This window comes from Amblyomma mixtum, chromosome 1 (genome assembly GCF_055824585.1).
Source record: "Amblyomma mixtum isolate Tamu chromosome 1, ASM5582458v1, whole genome shotgun sequence".
In the NCBI taxonomy this organism is placed as follows: domain Eukaryota; kingdom Metazoa; phylum Arthropoda; class Arachnida; order Ixodida; family Ixodidae; genus Amblyomma; species Amblyomma mixtum.
Genome location: NC_143012.1, coordinates 82,401,253 through 82,421,514, shown reverse-complemented (window position 1 = coordinate 82,421,514; position 20,262 = coordinate 82,401,253). Strand labels below are relative to the sequence as shown.

The window sequence follows — 20,262 nt, the reverse complement described above, 5'->3', positions numbered from 1 at the left end:
CAAAGCGATAAACGACTCTACTTTGTTCCTGAACGCTCTGGCGAACTTTCGAGATAAAGCTTGGAAAGTTACCAGAACATTCTGGAAAAACACAGAATTGGCTCCGTCTGGATGCGACCAATCGAGGTAAACCTAGGCGCGTCTTTAATCACAAACAAAGCGATAAACGACTCTACTTTGTTCCTGAACGCTCTGGCGAACTTTCGAGATAAAGCTTGGAAAGTTACCAGAACATTCTGGAAAAACACAGAATTGGCTCCGTCTGGATGCGATCAATCGAGGTAAACCTAGGCGCGTCTTGAATCACAAACAAAGCGATAAACGACTCTACTTTGTTCCTGAACGCTCTGGCGAACTTTCGAGATAAAGCTTGGAAAGTTACCAGAACATTCTGGAAAAACACAGAATTGGCTCCGTCTGGATGCGACCAATCGAGGTAAACCTAGGCGCGTCTTGAATCACAAACAAAGCGATAAAGCGGCGTGTCGGCAGCTTTGAACAATGAACAAAAAAACACTGCAAAGATTCGCGGCAATATAGAGCCCAAGAAGTTTGCTTCCAAGCAGTGTAGCGGGGCTCTTCAGCACATTTGACAATCCTATGCTTGGGAGGGTTGAGGACTTAAGTTGCTCCTGACTATGTGAAATTAGGTTCCCTGAGTATGCAATAGGAGCCGCTCTGCTGAGCACAGAAACAAACCTTTTACACTATATACTTTTTACAAAGACTGTACTTCCGGACTGATTATTGTCATAAATGCTGGAGTAGGAGGTCAGGGTTAGGGCTTCTGAAGCTGCTCTCACACCTTCTAGCTGTCCTTCCGAATACTTAATCTACGTACACCAGCCAAACTTTATCCGTACCGGTACACTTCCACACCTCACTGCCCAAAGTGTCCACACAGATATGCCGGCATAAAGCACTGCCTTATACCCCTGTCAAGCGCACAAGTTAAAGGCGCACTAAAGAGGAATCTGAACTTGTCTTTTTGCCGCGGGAACTCGATCTACACGTTCCGAGCATTCTTAGAAACTTCGACTTATTGCCCTGTGTGGCCGATTTCCGTAATTAAAACGGCCGTATGTAAAGCATGCCAAGTGTTTTTGCACTAGCATTTAAAATGGTGAAGTAATCGACAATTGAATTTTGCGCTTCTCTTCAATGCACCGGAGGAGTGTAGGAAAATTCAGCGTGACGTCGCGGAAGGTATGATTTCAAATCGCCGCTGTCGTCAACCACAACCTGCCCTGTCTCGTTAGACGCTGCTGGACACCTCTCGGCAGAGTTTGCTTTCGGTGGCGTTGCTTTTTTCCTTCAAAGCAGGCGTTTTGTGCGTTGGAAATGTAGCGATGCCTTCGATGACGTCATCATGCGTCCCCCACTTGGCGTTGTGCGCTGCGGAGAAGCTTGAAGGGCGTCCGGATTTTAATCGGCGATTACTTCACTATTTCAAGCGCTGGCCCAAAAAGACTTCGCATGCTTTACCTGCAAGCTTCGCACATTCTACCCTCTTAGACTCGTTGATTTCTAAAACCTATGCAGTTTCCGTGTAAGTGCCCTCTTAATTTTTTTCTTCGTCACCCTAGTTTTTCGTGCTACTTGATGTTTTAAAAACCATTCCCTTTTAAACAGGCACGCGCGTCTTGGAACCTCGAGTTGGTGGCTGCGTTGGGAATACATTTTCACAACTGGCGTTAATCACAAAAAACCGCTGCACAGCTGTGTGGAGTATTTCACGCCAACTTTCTACGTTACGCAGGGGATCGGATTGTCAAATCTTCGCTGCCTGCGTCAACATGGCCTCTTTTGGGGTTCTGGCGGACATGCCCATAGAAATCTTCAGTAGTCGAATCGAGGCCTTCCAGAGATACGGGTTGCACGTCAATTACCCGGTAAGTGAAATTCCTGCTGACTGCGTGCATGTAGTTGTGCCGCAGACTTCCGCCAAGAGTAGTAACCGTGCCACAGCAGGGACAGAGATAAACTTCCCAAGGAGCGCGGGCAATCTGCCTAGTATTGGCAATATTGGCTCAATATTTTATTGGCATGACCAGTCCAACAAAGAACAAGAGCGAAGCCATCCATTTACAATATTGGGCCGGTTACTTGCGCTGCTTGGGTCATCATCATCATCATAAGCCTGACTACACCCACTGCATGGCAGAGGCCTCTCCCATGTCTCTCCAATTAACCCTGTCCTTCGCCAGTTGCGGCCACCGTGTATCCCCGCAAACTTCTTAATCTCATCCGCCCGCCTAACTTTCTGCCGCCCCCTGCTACGTTTGCCTTCTCTTGGAATCCACTCCGTTGCTTGGGTAGACATAGTTAAACCAGAGTCCTTCAGTACCTTTCATGGTCATAAAGCTCTCGCGTAAAGGGTCGGCAGAACTTGCATGCTGCCAGGAGTTGCCCTGCCACGGCGCTAAGTCTCGAGTGGGGTTCTTCGGGAAAGGTGCCCGCCACTGGCACAGACGTGACGTCCTCGCGTCATGACTGACTGACGTGACATAATAAGAACGGTAAACTGGGCTAGTTGATAGGAATTCATACTGAAAACTGTGCAAAAAACGAAGACACAGAACGAGAAGGCACGACACGGGCGCAGACTATCAACTTTACAGGGAGATAACCTTTTTGGCCAGTTTTCTTAAGGCGAGCAGGCGATATGGGTCTTTGGCGTGATATCAGCGTGACCGTTAAGGTTGTCGTGATTTTGTTTGTGCGCAGTTTTTTGGAAGTGTAATTGACGGTTTCATCACGGTGCACGCGAAGGGATAGTGTGTGATTGTGTTTCGGGTTGATTTTCGCGATTATTGTGTTTTTTGTGCTTGTCTCACTGTGTGTAGAAGATACATATATAGGCCTCTTCATGTGAATAAAAATTCAGTTGATAGTCTGCGCCCGTGTCGTGCCTTCTCGTTCTGTCTTCGTTTTTTGCGCAGTTTTCAGTATGACGTGACATCTCTGGAGTTTATTCTGCGTAGTGTTTGTGCAATGCTGCAGAGGGTCGCGAAGACGTGTGCCGAATATTCCTTGCGCGCCTCGCGGCCGTTTTGCCTGCAGGAAAACGCACGACAGTGCATTGTTTTCCGCCTTGCGGAGAGAATGCGAACTTCACGGCGTGCTGTATTGGGCCTCGCTATGGCAGGGAACGTCGGGTGTTTGGAAGCTTTGTGTTGCCCCCCCAAGAAACTAAATCGATTGCCTACAAAGTTATAAATTCGTCCAGTGGCTGAAATTTCCGGAGCCCTTCACTACGGCGTCCCTTATAGCCTGAGTCGCCTTTGGAACTACCTGGCCTAAAATTGTATACTCGCTAGAACCAAACCAATACTTTCTTTAAGTTGATGTGCCGCCGCGGTGGCTCAGTGGTTATGGTGCTGGGCTGCTGACCCGAAAGACGCGGGTTCGATCCCGGCCGCGGCGGTTGAATTTCTTTGGAGGAGAAATTCTAGGGGCCCGTGTACTTTGCGATGTCAGTCAGTGCACCTTAAAGAACCCCAGGTGGTCGAAAATTCCGGAGCCCTTCACTACGGCGTCCCTCATAGCCTGAGTTGCTTTGGTAGGTAAAACTCCATTAAATTAAACTGAACTAATTCGTCCAGTTTTGGAGTATGGCTCGATAATCTGGAATCCTCATAAAAATTTCGATATCAGTAAGCTGGAATTGGTCCAAAGGAAAGCAGTACGGTTTATTTGTCGACGGTGTGACAGAAGTTTTACACCTTCATCCACTCTACCAGCCATAGGCCTTTCCCTCCTTTGTACTCGCCGCGACATTGAGTGCTTAAAATATTTTCATGGTAGTGTTCGTTCATCTCGCTTTGCTTCATTGCCTGAGCATTTGCAATTTTCAAAATTTTCATTTACGAGGAGCTACCTCCCATCAAATGAAACACCCATTCATGCGCGCACAGACGCGCTATCGACCGATGGAATTCTTTTCCTGTTTATGTACGCTCCTTGGAATCAAACTTATTTTTCAATATTGTTGCAAATCTCTAATTGTCTGTTGAATTATTGTTCTATATTTTAATGCTGTTGACTTCTTGAATATGTTGTCCCTCTCGTTCTTTTCTTTTTTCTTCCTCCCACTCCTGCAGTAGCTCCATCGGTTTTGCAGTATGTGTAAATAAATAAATGAATAAAATAGTAAACATTTATTTGAGTCGCAGGGGCTTAGTTCAGTAATACTTTCTGTTGGGCGAGTTGGTCCATTTTGCTATTGGGCAATAAACTAATATGCTTGCGGAAAATAGGGTAAAGAAAAGGGTCGTAACGACAGGACTGAGCGCAAACTTCCAACTGGCATCATTTTTGAGACCACGTCAGCACTTATACCCGAGGGAAATCACAGCCATTGATAGTACCCGGAGTCCGCTCATGCGCACTCAGTCCGCTTAGATATGAAAGGACAACGTTCGTATCGTATCGCATCGGATTATGGGAATATGGAGTCCATATGGTGCGGAAAAATATACGGACGTCTGTACGTTTTTGTATGGAGTCCATAAACTTAGTATAAAATTTTCATATAACCTCTATCAAATCTGCATGACGTCATATGGAGTCGGTAAGTTTCCATACGCATTCTCCATAATGTCCCTACCGACTCCAAACACTCCATACTGACTCCATATAATCCATATGGAAACATACGGAATTATGGAACCCGCCTTATGAAAACTCTCAGTGGGGAGCGTAATGAGCAAGGATACTTTCTTTTATTCCTGTTCTTCATGATCACCTGTTCTAATTGCCTACTCGTTTTTCTCCTGCTACTCAGTATGGCCTAAGGCTGAAAAACACACTGGGCAACCAAATGAAACCCCCCTTTTACAAAGGCCTGACAATCCGTGTATTCTTCTATTCTCCCGAACCGTGAGTACTCACACTCGGCCACTGTGGTACGGGCTTGAAGTTTCCGCAACTCTATGCCCCGCACGGCACCAACCGCATGTTCGCAAAGCACACTTGGCATATACGGTGATATCTCATAAACTCAAATTGCGGACAATATCCTTTTGCGTAAGGTAAGCAAGAGATGTTCTTACTATTCCTTAGAGATGTAAATTCGGTCTAAACGTATGTGGATGGCGTATATCAACAATGCCCTCCAGAAGACTATTCCAGCGCTCTGTAACAGCTGTCAAAAAACAGGAGTCAAATGATTTTGTGCGGGCGAACAGATAGTGAAGACTTTTTTATGTAAGTGAACTGCGGTGCTCTGTGATAGGACCCTTTGTGGCATGAACGCGTGGTGACGGTTGACTATTGCGATGAACGTTAGACTGGAATGAATGTTCTATACTCCATCTCTGTTCCTGGCAGCATTACCAAGATTGCGATGATTGAAGAGGCAATGCCTTCCCTTACAAAAAAAGTTTTAGACAGTCTCTGGAGTGTCTATAGACTTCTATCTATAAAGTTTATCGACTCCTCCATAGACAAATCCTAGGGAACAGTCTATAATACGGAATGCAAATTCCATAGACAGTCTATAGACAATCTATAGATTTATGGCCATACACCTTTAGTACACTGTGGCGTGTAGACGGTCTATGGACTTTCAGTAGACAAAAAGCAATATCTCTAGGAAGTCAAAAGACTCAGTAAGAAGTCTAAAGACTGTCTATGGACCATTTTTATAAGGGTTGGCGCAGCGGAATGTATTGGCAGTGTAAAATGGGTATATCCGCGTATGGGATAGCGTACTGTGCCAAACGGTATTTCATATTAGGCCATAATATACGCTTGAGTTAAGTGAGCTGTTTCGTTAGCTTAGCGAGCGCGACTTCTGCGTGCGCTAAGAAACATTTTTGAACATAGCGGTAAGCTTCGAAGAAAGATCCGTCACCTCGATGTGACTTCCTTCTTGTCCCTAGGTTTTTCAGTATTCGTTAACCGAAAATGGGGCATCGGGCTTTCGTTGCCTCCCATCTCACCTGCAGTGAATTCTATGTGCGATAAATTCGCTTCATTTATACGAAAGCACCTAGGTTGCCGTCTGGCATAAACCATCGGGTTTGTCCGTAAGGAAATTCCCTGATTGGTCGAGAGGGGCGTGACGTCATCAGCAACGCCAAATTTGAAAACCTCAGGACCAGACTGTTCAACTAACTTTCTTTGTATTGTCATATGGGGCTATGCTGACCCGACCCATTCTTCCACCTTAATCCGCTTTAATCCACCAACCTAATCTCCAGTAGTCCTTTTAATTCATTTCTGGGGTGGTCTTCCTTCCATATTTAGTGCTCTTCGGATTATATGGGGTGGGTGAAATTTCAGTTCCTATTGCATTTTTTTCTATAAGAATGAGGCCAAGCAGGCCGCCATTTCTTTGTATTTCCAGTGATAATTATGCAGCTTCCCAAGCCTAAAGAAGAACGACGGTTTTTTGACCAAAATGGCTTCCGTTTTTTTTTTTTTTAAGTTATAGGTTTTTATGCAGCTAAACCGAGAAGACATAGAGCTAATATACCAACTCTAGAGAGAAAGCGGCGGCAGCACTCCCATGTAAACCCTCTCTCTTTTTTTTCTAACCGTGGATGGCAGCCATCTTGTTACTTCGCTCATGGTTCCCTGCATGATACAGCGGACCTAAACCAAGTTTGACTGTTTAACGTCAATTACAGCGCACTAACCTGGCAACTTCGCCCAGCATGGCCGCGCGCGTCGCAGTGCGCGCTAAAGAGCTGTGCGAGGAACGGTGCTGAGGCTTGCTTACGTACTGTGTTGAATTCTTTTTAGTTCACGTGCGAAATGTTCGCGACTGTGAGCGTACAAAGGCAGTGACTGGTGGTGGTGAATCCTGTGCCGCTCATTATGTGTGCTTTGTGTTTGTGTGAGCCGAGATCAGCGAGGATTGGGGGTGAGGTTCAGCAAGGTTTGTTTTGATGTACGGGGCGTTACAAAATATGCATGGCCCATGAATTTTGGCATTACCTGGAGTCCCTTTAGTAAAGGGTGAACCATCGTCACCTGCTGTTTTCTCCCGCGGTCAGACTTCGTTGGTGTTCCATAATGGATGCGAGGCAGAAGGGAGACGACACACGCGTATAGTGCAGCGCCTGCCTTCTGTACTGTTTTCATTTTCTACCACTGCCTGTCAAGATGCGAATTCTGTTTGAATACAACGCGAGATCTGTAACGGACTCCGCTCTGAATTGCTTAATCTGTGTGCACCGAAGCTCCACCGAAGCGCACATACATGAAAGAACTTTATGCAAGAGACGTGTGGGATAAGTCGCGTTCAGAGAGCACCAGCAGAGCATTGTGCACGGTAAATAGAAATGTTGGAATGCAATTTTCTCGCGTACAGCTTTCGAAGTATTAAAAATTCATGCCATGTTCTGCGTAAGAAAATTGACAGCCAGTGTATCTTTACAATCACAAGCATGTGAGATTACTTGCTAACAACTTGCACTGCGAAGTTACAGCTGGCTTCATAGTTGACAGTTATTTAACTTGAGCAGTTATGTTTGTGAATGCGTTTTTTATTTTTTCTATAAATTCACTGATATTACTGTTGTACACGAGACAAATAAATATAGCATGTAAATGATGCCTCAGTCATGCACGATGTAACATTCAATACCTTGCACATCTGTTCACATGCTCGAAGAATGCACATGAAAAAAAAAATAGAAACAGTGGCAAGACCTGTGCTCTTAACTGTTCGACACCTAATAGGGCTGCCTTGATGCGATATTGTTGGTGCTTAAAAACAAAGCGTCTTCCTACTTAGTATCTTAATACAATGATTTCGCATGAACAATGTTGGAATAAATGTTCCATGTCACTCTTCATCATGCCTGTTATTTATAGCACAACTGTGCGTCTTGTGCACATCCCTTCAGAAATAGTGTCCCTCGTAGCCTGTGCCACTCTTGGATGTTAAACCCCACAAAACCAAAAAATCAGACCTTCAGAATGCACATGAGTGCCTGTGTAAAAGCTTAAATGTGCAACTGCTTTGTATTTAGATTGTTTTAACATTAATAAATGAGTGAGTACTTGCTGAACACTTCAGTGACCTTTGCAGTGTTTTTGCATCACAAGTATAAGGTGTGTTTTAGAAACTGCATTAAAGAATCTTATTTCCTCTACTACAGTCAAGAGACACATTTACCTTGCGTTTGGCGTATCATTGCCATTTATCTGACATAAGACACAACACGAGATATTTGCAATCTAAAGGAATGCAGGCCTGAATTTGACACTGGGATTCTACTTCACAAACAAGCACATTGGCCAGGTTCATTCCTTCAATCCACTGGTGAAGCTACCCCACTACTGTTTCTGTATCAACAGTTATTGAATGCCAAGTTTTGATTGTGTGATGGAAGAGCATTTAAGAGAATATACAGTACGGCTTGCTGGAACAGCTGGTACTCTGTATTTTGTAATACATTTGTGGCATGTACAATAACCTCAGGGATTGAAATTAATCAAAAATCCTCTTCTGCAACGTGCTTCATATCCCAAGTGCAAATTTGGCTTGTCAGAGGACACAGTGCATCTTCTACCTTTTTTATGTTACCTGCAAGCACTTGCGTGGAGATTTCCCTGATGATGCTGCTGTTGAGCTGGGGGTTTGTGGTGTAGACTTGTCCACAAGCAAAACCAGTTTTGACCTGAGGTTCTAGCTATTTATCTGAAGCATCTCGCCTACTTTCGCTTGCGTGGGGACTTTGTTGTGGGTGTGAGCAAGTGCTTGCAGGTGGATTTGCATATACGTGAAAGACATGAGAGCGCAAAACGGCAACACGGACGAGTAAGGGAACAGGACGAGCGCTGCACTTTCAACATGATTTATTCAAAGAAGAACGTTTATATAGCCTTTGCCCTTATCCGTGCTCTTGATCGCATAGATTGGTTTTGCGCTCTCATGTCTTTCACGAATATGCGCCAACAAGCCCAGCTTCAAGCACTTCTTAGCCAGATTTGCATATAGGTGAGGTGACCGGTTGGCTGAGATACTTTGTCACACTAATGGCCTGAAGTAAAAACATTTACTTTACCGGAGATACCAGCATTCGGATTCATTGTGTTTTACCTGCAAGCGTGGCAGCTTCCTCAAGGTTGACTGAGCTCGTGAGGGGGTTGAGGACACTGTCTGTGAACTGTCTGCTTCTGAGCTTGCGTGCTCCTACATAGATATACCCTGAGATAAAAATTTGTTGCCTGAAGCATTGGCCTTTCTGCTCACCTAACCTTACCTGCTTGCGTTTTTGCTGTCACATAAGTGGCAAACACTGCAATCCTGAAATAGCACTGTGAGGTGTGCTTGTAACCTGAAGTAAAAGTATTGCACGAACTGAGGCACTCACTGTATTATAACTTATCACCCTACGCAGATGGACTTGGTGAGACACCACGACCTCTGTCAGAATTCTGTATAATAATGTAGACATGCCTAACACACAGTCTCTCCTGCGTAAACCCTCCCATCTAGTGCACCACTCTGAACAGCTGATACATGATCCATTTAATTTATCATGAACCTCATTCTTTTTATGCTGCATTCCTGTCTTTACTTTCGTACTGACATACCAGTTAGTAAATTTTAGTTTTGTTGAAAAGTTAAGTTTACCTCTTTTTACTTACGATTTGGCTGTAAAGGCTGTAGCTAGGTTCAGCATAATTTGCAAAACTCGCTCGTAACAAGCATTAAAATTTCACACTGAATGCAGCTTCTACTAGACATAAACAGAGAGCAGCCACAATTTGCACCTACCTGTTCACTATGTACCCTTTGGAATATCGTTAGCACTGCATCTGGTTTCAAAAAGTGCCTGGTGTGGCTGCTGTAAAAGCGTGACAGCTCAAAATGTCTTGATCAGATCCTCTGCCCTATATGTAACTAGGCAGTGGTGTCGTAATAGTTCTTAGCCACTTTTGAAGAAAGTTTTTGTTGTTCTGAGGAATTCATATACTGTTTCACTGCCAGGCCTGTAATATATACCACTAAACGTAAGGCTCCACGAATTAATGCTTGTCAAGCGTGCTGCATGCGTACAAAAAAATCTTAACGAAAAAAACGCGCGACAGTGCCGTTATGAATTTTCCAGAGAAGAACATTGCTCACACATGAAGCGAAATGCCCGATCGCTTTTGACACCTTGTTTTGCATATGATGCACGATGGCGGCATTCTTCTGAAACTCTGTCCAAGAGCGAGGCAAAGCGGTAGATAGCGTCGCGCGGAGTCACAGCGTGGTGCGTGCCTACGGCAATTCGCCAGCAAGCGCCGGCATTTCGCCGCGAACGCTGCCGACGGGTCTAGCGTCCAGTTTCTTGTACGCGATCGACCGACGTGCGCACGAGAAATACGTTCGACCAATATGCGCACCGGAGGCGACTGGCGTCTGCAGTGCTTTCCCGGCACCGAATCAGACATCGAAAATCAAAACCAGCAGAGAAGCCAACGCTCGTGCGAAAGACCGCGGACCGAGCGGCGGGAGTGAGTGATTCCGAAGTAGACATGGCGCGGAGAGGTGTGTAATGCAGTGCGTATTGGGCGTATTAAACTGCCGTATCTTAATTCTGTCCTGAAGTCTACGCTGTAGGTAGCAATGAACTAGCATCTCTCGGTAACCTACAGCTGCTATAGCCCACGAAACGAAAACGAAACTTACGTAAGTTCTCTGACACACGTCTGCATATTTCAATGTTTAGAACAATAAAAGAATTAAGTGTAACGCTTAAGCACACTCTTCGACGTTTACAGTTCAAGAGGTTTATTTTTAATGTGTTCTGTGTTGATACGTTGAAAATGATCGCTAAATTTTCAATACCACGAACCACAAAAAAGTACAGGCAACTATGGGAGTAACAAGATGGCGCTGCTCGAGTGTATCACAACCTCCTCGCCGCGCTTTACCCCCCTGCGAGAAGACGTGCGAAAGCGTGTGTTTATCCTGGTTGGTTCATGGTTCTGCTTTTCTGGGTCCTCGGCACGTCTGGCGACAATATTAGACTCAGGTTCAACTATGATCGGGGTTAAGCGGATTTTAAGGCGGAAGACTTTAATGCCTCACCGTTGTCGACTGAAGGTTGTCAGCACAGGTATCACGCTTTTCAGTTGGTCGAAATGGTTATAACGTCAGAGTGCGCGGATTCCAAGTAATGAGGAAACCCACGGGCGCCTTACGCCCCCTGTCGGAGTACACGACAACTAATAAAAGAGTTGTCGTCCACTCCGATAGGGGGCGTAAGGCGTCCGTGGGTGATAAAGTCACTGGAACTCTGAAAGTACCGCAGCTGTTTTCTCTTCGCCGCCGCGCCGCCTATTGGCCAGTTGCAATCACGTGATTATGCGCCTCCATAGATGGTCCACTCGCTCTAGGAGCCGAGAAGCGCAGTGCTTCCGATGTGGTTGGACGGCGTATGTTACGAATTAGCACGTTCAGTATCGCGTCTGTGTGCGTGTGTCTGTGTGCGTGCGTGTGTGTGTGCGCGCGCGTGTCTGTGCCTCTATCTGAGTGTGTGTCTGTGTGCGTGTCTCTGTGCGCGCTCCTGTCTCTGTGTGCGCGCATGTATGCTGCGCGCGCGCGTGTCTGTGTGCGTGCGTGTGTCTGCGTATGCGTGTCTCTCTCAGTGCGTGCGTCTGCGTGCGTATCTGTGTGTGCGCGTGTCTTTGTGCACCGCGTGTGTCTGTGTATGCGTGTGTCTGCGTGCATATCTGTGCACCGCGTTTGTCTGTGTATGCGTGTGTCTGCGTGCGTATCTGTGTGGGCGTCTTTGTGCGCCGCGTGTGTCTGTGTATGCGTGTCTCTGTCAGTGCGCGCGTGTCTTTGTGCACCGCGTGTGTCTGTGTATGCGTGTCTGTCAGTGCGTGTGTCTGCGTGCGTATCTGTGTGCGCGCGTGTCTTTGTGCACCGTGTGTGTCTGTGTGCGTGCGTGTCTCTGTGCGTCGTGTGTCTGTGTGGGTGTGACCGCTATAAATGTCTTCGAAGACGTTGCTTTACGAGATTTTTTATCCCTGCTGCTCATCGATATCGGCTAATGAGGCTTAAATAAAAATAATAAATTGTGGAGTTTAACGTCCCGAAGTGACACGATAGCTATGAGGGGTGCCGAAGTGGAGCGCAGTGGGAGAATTTATGCCATCTGGAGTTATTTAACGCGTACTTACATCGCACTGCGCACGGGAGTGTTTGTATTTCGCCTATCGAAATACAGCCACAGCGCGTCCGCATGCTATCTGGCTATCTGGCCGCACAGTTAGAGCGTTGGCCCCGTCGTCGACCTTGGGGTCGCCCAACTACCTCCCACAAGCCTCCGAGCGGCGACTGACCACACGGAGGGAGGAACAGGCGGCAGGAAACAGCAAGCGCACAGGGAACGTTTTATACGCATCAGACTTCCAAGTGAACCGATTTACTAAACGTTTTGCTATATCCCACTCGTATATACGCAGCCTGCCGGCTTTAAGGTTTTCCGGGTCCCGAAAATATGCATTTGCGAACCTCTCACGGAAGCGATAGGACAAGCCTGCTTCTTGCGTTGTTAGCTCACATCCATGGGCTCAAGAATACGAGAGGCTGCGCAGCTGTCGTGGGACGCTTTCAAGGTTTTCGAAACCTTCACTTCATCTAAGCTCTCAATCATGAATATTTTCATTGATTAATTTTTGCGCAAAACCGATCAACAAGGCGGCCGCAAGGGAGACTTTCTTCGCCTAGCAGACGACGCGCTCGCCGCGCTGGACCATCTCTGGCAACAACACCCCAATGTTGCCCGCGCGCCGCCTGCTGGTTGCGGTACTTTCAGAGTTCCAGTGACTTTAGTGGGTGATAGGGTGACTCGATGCCAGCGCCGCCGTTCAGGGTGGTGCCATCCTTTGACCGCTCCAACGCCGCCTCTCTCTCTTTGCGGCGCCATTTTGAATCACAGCGGTCGGTCGGGCTGGTCTCATTTGCTTGATGCAAGCAGGTGAGCTTCCGTTTTTCGAGCCCCAGTGGCTGCGGGCGATCGCTGGTGGCTTTATTTGTTTGACAGTGTTTTACCGCATGACTGAGGAGCTTGTCAAATCCACCGAGACAGCATGACGGGTTGTTGTGTGGCAATGTGCGCCGGGTCAACGCGTAAAGGCCTACGCTGTTTTCGCTTCCCCCGAGCCTCCGAGCGAAGGAAAAAATGGGAAGCTCAAGTAAAGCGGGATAAGCTCTAGAGTACATTGGTTTAAATGTTACACCTCACTGTGCTTTCTTACCACTCTGTCTAGTTCTGCTATTTCGTGGTTTGCATCTTTTTTTTCATACTTGGTTTTCATGTTTGCGGCGAAGGTTGCACCACACTGTACACAACAACATTTTCCCCCTAAATCTTGTTGACTTATTTCGTGGTTTGAACCTTTTTTCATGCTTTTCTTTTATGTTTTCCTTTAAGGTTACACCCCACGGCACATGCCTCTTTTCTGTCCCAATGTCTTGCTTGCTTATATTGTACTTCGTGTTTTTGTCATGACCTGCAATTACAGTTGGCATTAAATGATTAATTTGCATTATATTTTGTTTTGTTTCTGTATACTCTGTAAGAGGGTAGGCTGAAAGGCTATGTTACATATTTGTCTTCCTCAGTAATAAAGATCAACTTTTAGGTAGGAGTTATTTTTCGAACAGCCTAACCCATCAGCACACAATTTATTACTGCAGTTTTTTTAATGACTAAAATCCAATCTTTTTTGAGCAGGTTTACATGCATGGTTTATTAATGAATACCGATTGGCTTGAATAAAATAAATATGAAAAATATATGTAGAATTGTGTTTCACAAACTGAGGAATCGCAGGAGAGCAACTGGTGCGTATGTCCAGGGCGCAAGCGAAGTGTCCATGCGTGCGCACGCAAGAACATTCGGTGGTTGTGCGCCCCTCATAAAAACGAAACGAGTGAGAAACTTCCAATAATCCTTTATACTATCGCCAACGAGGGGCGATTCGTTTTTTTTGGCCTCGAGAAAGAAAACGCAGGAGCAGTGGCAACGTCGGTGTACGGCGGCATCATTTGTATAAACCAGCGCCCGCCCCATAAGCAGATGTAATTGCGCCTTTGTGAGCAATAAACGGGCGAGCAACTCGCAGTTACCCTTTGAAAGATTAGAAAGCAAACAGACACCAGTTTTTGCGAGCAGAAGAAGCGGAAACAGCCCGCACGACGATAGCGAAACCAGCCGCAGCGCTCGAGCGGCTGACGACACGCGGGCGTTAACAGAACATGGGAATTAAAATCCAAAATATCATGAAAAAAAAGAGGCAGCAATTTCTTCTATCCGCATGGAGCAGCATCACCTGCCCGGCAACAGATCTTTAAAATATTAGCGCGTTTTTCAAACCAACAGACGGAACAGTAAATGTTCAACCTCGACCACCTGGGGCTGTAAAATTAAGTCATGCAATTACGTCTTCGACCCTCGGATGTTAAAATGGCTATTATGAGTGAAAAGATACGCAGTGCGATGTTGATCAAAAAGACAGTTCCAGTCAAAAGCACTCTCACGCCCGCCGAAAGTAAGAGTGGCGCCGTTACACACGCTGGCTCAGCTGATCCCGTGTGATTCAATATGGCGGCGCCCGCGATGTTGTCTCCACCCTGTACGGCGGCGCTGGCATCGAGGCACTCTAGTGGGTGACATTATACCTCATTACTAGGGTCATTTTTTTTACCTACACTGGCTACACTGGTGTAGCAAGTGTATAATGAAATCAATAACACTGGCTACACTAGTGTAGCCAGTGTAGGTAAAAAAAATGGCCCTACTGCGAACAGAGCCATGGATAAAACCGAACTGATCGAAGCAGAGAAAGAGTCGTGCTAAAGAGGCAGTCAAATTCGGCAGTCAGAGTGTGTAGTTGTAACGTGTAATCAAAGTGTGTAGACAAATAAAGCACTAGTACAGCACAAACAGTCTCGCAGTCAATGTCAAACAGTTCGCCAGGGAAGGTTTTCGCCTTGCAGCACTTTAGAGAGCCAAAGTTCCCCCTGAATTTTTTTTATTATCTGTTCGCGCCACAGATGGAAGTTGATGAAGACTACGATGTGCAATGAACAGCACGAGAGTGTATTGCAGTTTAACACCAGGCGTGATCGGCTGCGGAGTGAAAAGAGAAAGGCAGGAAAAGTGGCGCTGCCTTGGGAAGCAGCATAAAGAGACGGCAAACCGTAAGATCTCTATGGCGCTGAAAGATGGGGTTCATCTTCCAGCCTTCCCCACATCTTCAGTGTATTTGGTATTCAGGCCTTGGTAATCATACCGGGCAGGCCTCCACTGTATCTTCGGTGAAGCAGTGTTGCGCCTCCGCGGAGGCTCAGAGGTTATGGTGCTCGGCTGCTGACCCGAAAGACGCGGGTTCGATCCCGGCCGCGGCGGCTAGAATTTCTTTGGAGGAGAAATTCTAGAGGCCCGTGTACTGTGCGATGTCAGTGCACGTTAAAGAACCCCAGGTGGTCGAAATTTCCGGAGCCCTCCACTACGGCGTCTCTCATAGCCTTAGTCGCTTTGGGACGTTATCCCCATAAACCAAACCAAACCAAACCGAAGCAGTGTTGCATACATCCAGCGGCAGTGTCGTCGTTTTGGTCACACAGTGGATACCTGTGTCATGACGTTTGGTTTGGTTTATTAGGGTTTAACGTCCCAAAGCGACTCAGGCTATGAGGGACACCATAGTGAAGGGCTCCGGTAATTTCGACCGCCTGAGGTTCTTTAACGTGCACTGACATCGCACAGTACACGGACCTCTAGAATTTCGCCTCCATCACAATTCGGCCGCCGCGGCTTGGATCGAACCCGCGTCTTTCGGCTCAGCAGCCGAGCGCCATAACCACTGAGCCGCCGCGCGCGGCGGGTCTGTGTCATGACGTATGCCGAAAGGTTACGCCAGGGCTACTGGTTCAAAGAAGATCTCGGAGCACGTCATGGACATTTCAGACGTTGTGGACGCTTCCGGAGAGTTGAACACTGAAGTTTCACGTGAAGCAATAATGCGCATTAATAACTCACAAGACACCAAGCCGTCACCTACTGAACCTCCCGACCCCGAGCCTCCGGACTCTGGCCGGCTTCAATATGGCTTCAACCTGATCTTGAGCTGGCTAAACGGTACAAGTGTCTCAAGATCAGGCACCGGAAGCTGCCGAGGAGCCAGCGGGTGCGCGTTCCCTCGGTCTGTTCCCTCCAGTCTGTTCCCTCGGTGCTGCGGCGTGGGGGGGGGGGGGGGGGGGGGGAGTACGACACGTCGGGAGTCCCCAGCCGGCGTCTGCAAAGAGCTACCGGCCGATCTTCGAGACGCGAGAGATGTGGTGCTCCCAACATCATGGGCGGAAGCCTCAGGCACCTCAGAGCTCTCCATGGACAGCAGCATGCCTCTGAAGCGTCCTGTGGTCACATGAGCCCTTACAAAGAAGTTTTAGACAGTCTATAGAGTGTGTATAGACTTCTGTCTTCAAAGTCTATAGAGTGTCTATAGACAAATCCTAGAGAACAATCTGTGGACAATACAAATGCTATAGACAGTCTATGGACAATCCATAGATGTATGGCCATACACTTTTAGTAGACATTTATCTATAGACAGTCTATAGACTATGAATAGACAAAAGCAATATCTATAGGAAGTCAATAGAGCCAATAAGAACAATATACTGTCTAGAGACCATTTTTATAAGGGAGGATCTCGGTGAGAGCGGAGATCCGAGCATGGTATCAGCGGCGGACGGCAAAGGAAGGTTGGGTTGTAAAAAGAAGGCAATGACAGCCCGAAAGGCTGCCAGTTCAGCGCCGGCGCCCCCCCCCCCTCCTGGCGGATGGAGCTGAATAATGTACATGCAAAAAATGGCGGGGGTCATTGCATTTGAGGTCGCTACCCTTAACGTTAGAGGCTTGCGGAATCGACGGTGGCAGTACCAGTTAAAGCGCCTATTTGAAAGCTGTGGCATGAATGGACCTGCAATTCATTATACAGCTAAGAAGGGCAGGTGATGAAGCCTGAGTCATGATTGACGTGAAAGCTTCCATCGAAATCAGGAGCCGGTCCACAGGTGTCATCTCTTAAAGGTGCCCTGCGACGTAGATAAAGCATGGGGTCTTTATTCTTTGTATGCAGAGTAAGGGACATTGTGAGTCTTGAATACGTCATGAGATCCCCGAAATCATAATATTTGATATTTTAATCTTCGCTAGAAATGCTTGTTTCGAGCCGATGGTGTCGCAACGCGACGGCCATTTGCAGCAGCGGAAACGAGGCGGCATCCAGATAGGGCACTGCCTTTCTCATTGGTTGGGCGTCCAGTTTGCATATCGTTCCTTTATACTTGCGAAATGGATCCAAAATATTATGTCTCTCAGTACTGAAAGCTTTTCGGATGCCACAAAAACTGGAAAGAAGCAGGGAAAGCGAACGAAAACTAACAAGACTACAGCTAGGGGCGACACTTTCCATTCCGCTTCAAATCTTCGTGGCGGCCAGCGCTGTTCAAAAAACGTTGGCTCAAACCAGAAAGCGAGCGCGTCGAAACCGGCCGTGACCATACCAAGACGGCAGCGAAAAAAAAAAGCCAGTCGACACACCTTGCCCAAAATTGTGAAGAGAAAGGCCGGACATGAGACGGGAGTCGAGTTTGAGGGGGAGGGGGGCTACCGCTGACAGCCTTCCAGTCCGACTAAAAAAGAAACTTCGGGGAGCTTCCTTTGTCGTTAGTCACCCCTGCCCTCACTAAAGCGTCGCGTACACGGGGTACACGGGGGGAAGAAGCCGTCAAAATGCGCGGCTGTTTACAGCCTCGACAAAGCAACAACTGCATGCACGCTTCCGCTGCGTGTGCGCTAGGCGCGGTTCTGATTGATAGCGCCCAATCTCGGTACTGGGTGAGTGAAATGGGCGAGTGAAATGCGTTTTCGTCTGAGCTTTTCATTTCGAATTTTCAGAGTGGAATAACTTTCGTTTGCATGCTCCGATTTCAATAATTCTTTTTGCTCTGGTCTCTGGAAAGCATGATGAATCTACTTAATGATATTAACTGGTATTGAGGAAATCATCGCGGTGCCCCTTTAAAGATGGCGGCTACTTCGAGCCTCGCCGCTGGTCTTGACATCGTGCCTTGTTTCATCTGCTTGCGCTCGCGTTTGGCCGTTGCGCCGGCTGTGGGATGCAGTCTGATGCTCCCAAAGCACTGCCATCAGATTCCACGAAATGGTGGCAACATAGGCACGTATAACAGAAGGGCACACTTGCGCTAGGCTTAGCCTCGCAACCCCGCCCTCTACAGGGTGAAATTATGCCAAATGAAACAGCAAAATTTCCTTCTATATCGTACATCGCGGTTGCTTCAGCGAACTGTTTTAAAATTACTAAATACATCGTGGTCCAAATAAAAATGATTTTTTTTTCAGGAACAAACGCTGACTAAGAGTTGACATCTGTAAATTTGAAACTCATGGTAATATCTAAATAAATTAATAAATAAATAAATATAGTCAGTAAAAATTTATTATCATCTCATTTCCCATGTTTCATAAACTGCTACTCAGTATGTTAGTTAGTGTTAGCATGAACCTACTTTTGAAGTTTAGCGATGTCCATCGCAGCTTCTGAAAACTTATCCCCTCCACTTCAGCCGTCAGTAACATTATTAAATCGTTGGATGAAAACGTGTGAAGCTATAATATGCCATGGCAGTTTATAACTCATGTCCACACGCGCGAACCTATTCATCGAAACAGCTCAAAACGATTGTGCTCGCATTATTCTCGCTCAAGACGAACTGTCAGCATGAGTACAGCAAAATCAAGCCTTCACTCTCTGAAGCATGCGGGCATAGAGCGCTTATTAAGGCGTAAGCCTTTAAGACCTCAGGGTCTTCTGTGCGAGACCAGCACGCTAGCCACTCCGCCATACCAGCTCGATGGTATGGAATGAACAAAGGTTCGTCTAGTGAATACGGTGTCTTCGTTCACTCCCATCTTTATCCCATCCCTTACGGCGAGATTCAGGTGTCCACCGAGACATGCGAGACAGATACATTTCCTTTCCTCCGAAAAAACAAACAATTTACCGACGAGCAAAGCGTACAGCCGAACGAGCGATGGCGTTCTGTGGACTCCCTGGCAGCGTTAATTCTCTGCATTTCATTAAAGAGTCTCTCTCTCTCTCTCTCTCCCTGGCAGCGTTGAAAAACGCTATCGCGTTCCACTCTTAGAGGCGAAGCTTAACATCTTCACACATAAGTGACACAAGCATCAACACCGCGCTTAAAGCCCCAACTCCAAGGGCCCTTCCTGGGCGTACGCGCTCAGCGTCGGCGCTCTTGGCGTACGCTAGAACCGGTCTGCGCATGCGCACTGCAGGAGACGCCAGCGAACCTCGGCGAGGCGCCGATATCTGTCACTGCTAGATATCTGCGCCAGCGCTAGCGCGAGCGCCGGAAGCTGCTCACCGTCACGTCTCTCATACACCAATGGAAGGACGCGTTTCTCTGGACATCCGGTGCGGCTTTTCGCGCGCTTTTCAAAACTTGCTGTCTACATTTTTGCTTGGTGCCGACGCTGTTCGCGCCATGTCGCAAAATAAAATAATAAATGAAAGTCTGATCGCCGCAGTAGAAAGGCGGCCGTCGCTCTGGCAGGAGAGCCATAAAAACCATAAAAATAAGCTAATAAAGGCAGCATTGTGGCTTGAAGTGGCAGCGGAGATTCTGCAAAGCCTGCCAAGCACAGGTAAGCCGATATCTTGCTTGTGACGAGTGCTGATTGAGTGAAATGTGCTCGAAAACGCTTGTGGCAGTCAGACTGTTTTGGCAGCATCTGCCTGTAAGGTCTGGCAACCACACAGCAGCGTGAGCACAAGTATAGTGTACTAGATTAGGTGTAGTGGGCCGAGGGAAGGCCCTGGTAGGCTGCGCGCGTGAAGCTCAAATCCCAGAAATCTCAAGCGGCCGCGAGGTGGCGCAGCTGCGCCTTTCACCTGGGGATTCCGGCGCGGCGCAGCGGCTGCTTGCCGGCTTGCCTGTCTCGACGTGCTTCTTGTGTGTTGACGCTTCGCTGTGCTCCGATGTTCGTGGTGTACTGTGTTTTTTCTTCACGATGAAGCCTCGACGCAGGAACTACTGCTTCGCGCCTGGTTGCAGGACGGGGTATAGTGGCGCTAAAAACTCGCCAAAACTTTCTTTGTTTGGAGTCCCCGATGACGAATGCAAGCGCCGGATTTGGGAGCGCAACCTTCATCGCGTTGACAAGGCTTTAGAAGTGACTGACGCTCTTT

The 20,262-nt window shown here is 47.3% G+C and overlaps 1 protein-coding gene and 1 pseudogene across 1 annotated transcript in view; one reads left to right on the top strand and one right to left on the bottom strand.

Annotated features, from left to right (window-relative positions):
• The first annotated feature begins 1,684 nt into the window (after positions 1 to 1,684).
• The window catches only part of LOC149366977 (uncharacterized), a 44,480-nt gene continuing 25,902 nt past the window's right edge, over positions 1,685 to 20,262 (top strand). Inside the window, exons 1-2 of the mRNA XM_089572432.1 lie at positions 1,685 to 1,892; positions 4,787 to 4,881. Coding sequence (XP_089428558.1) covers positions 1,797 to 1,892; positions 4,787 to 4,881 — 191 coding nt within the window. The 5' untranslated portion in view covers positions 1,685 to 1,796. The remainder of the gene's footprint in view (positions 1,893 to 4,786; positions 4,882 to 20,262) is intronic.
• LOC149366978 (uncharacterized) lies at positions 8,937 to 10,230 on the bottom strand (annotated as a pseudogene).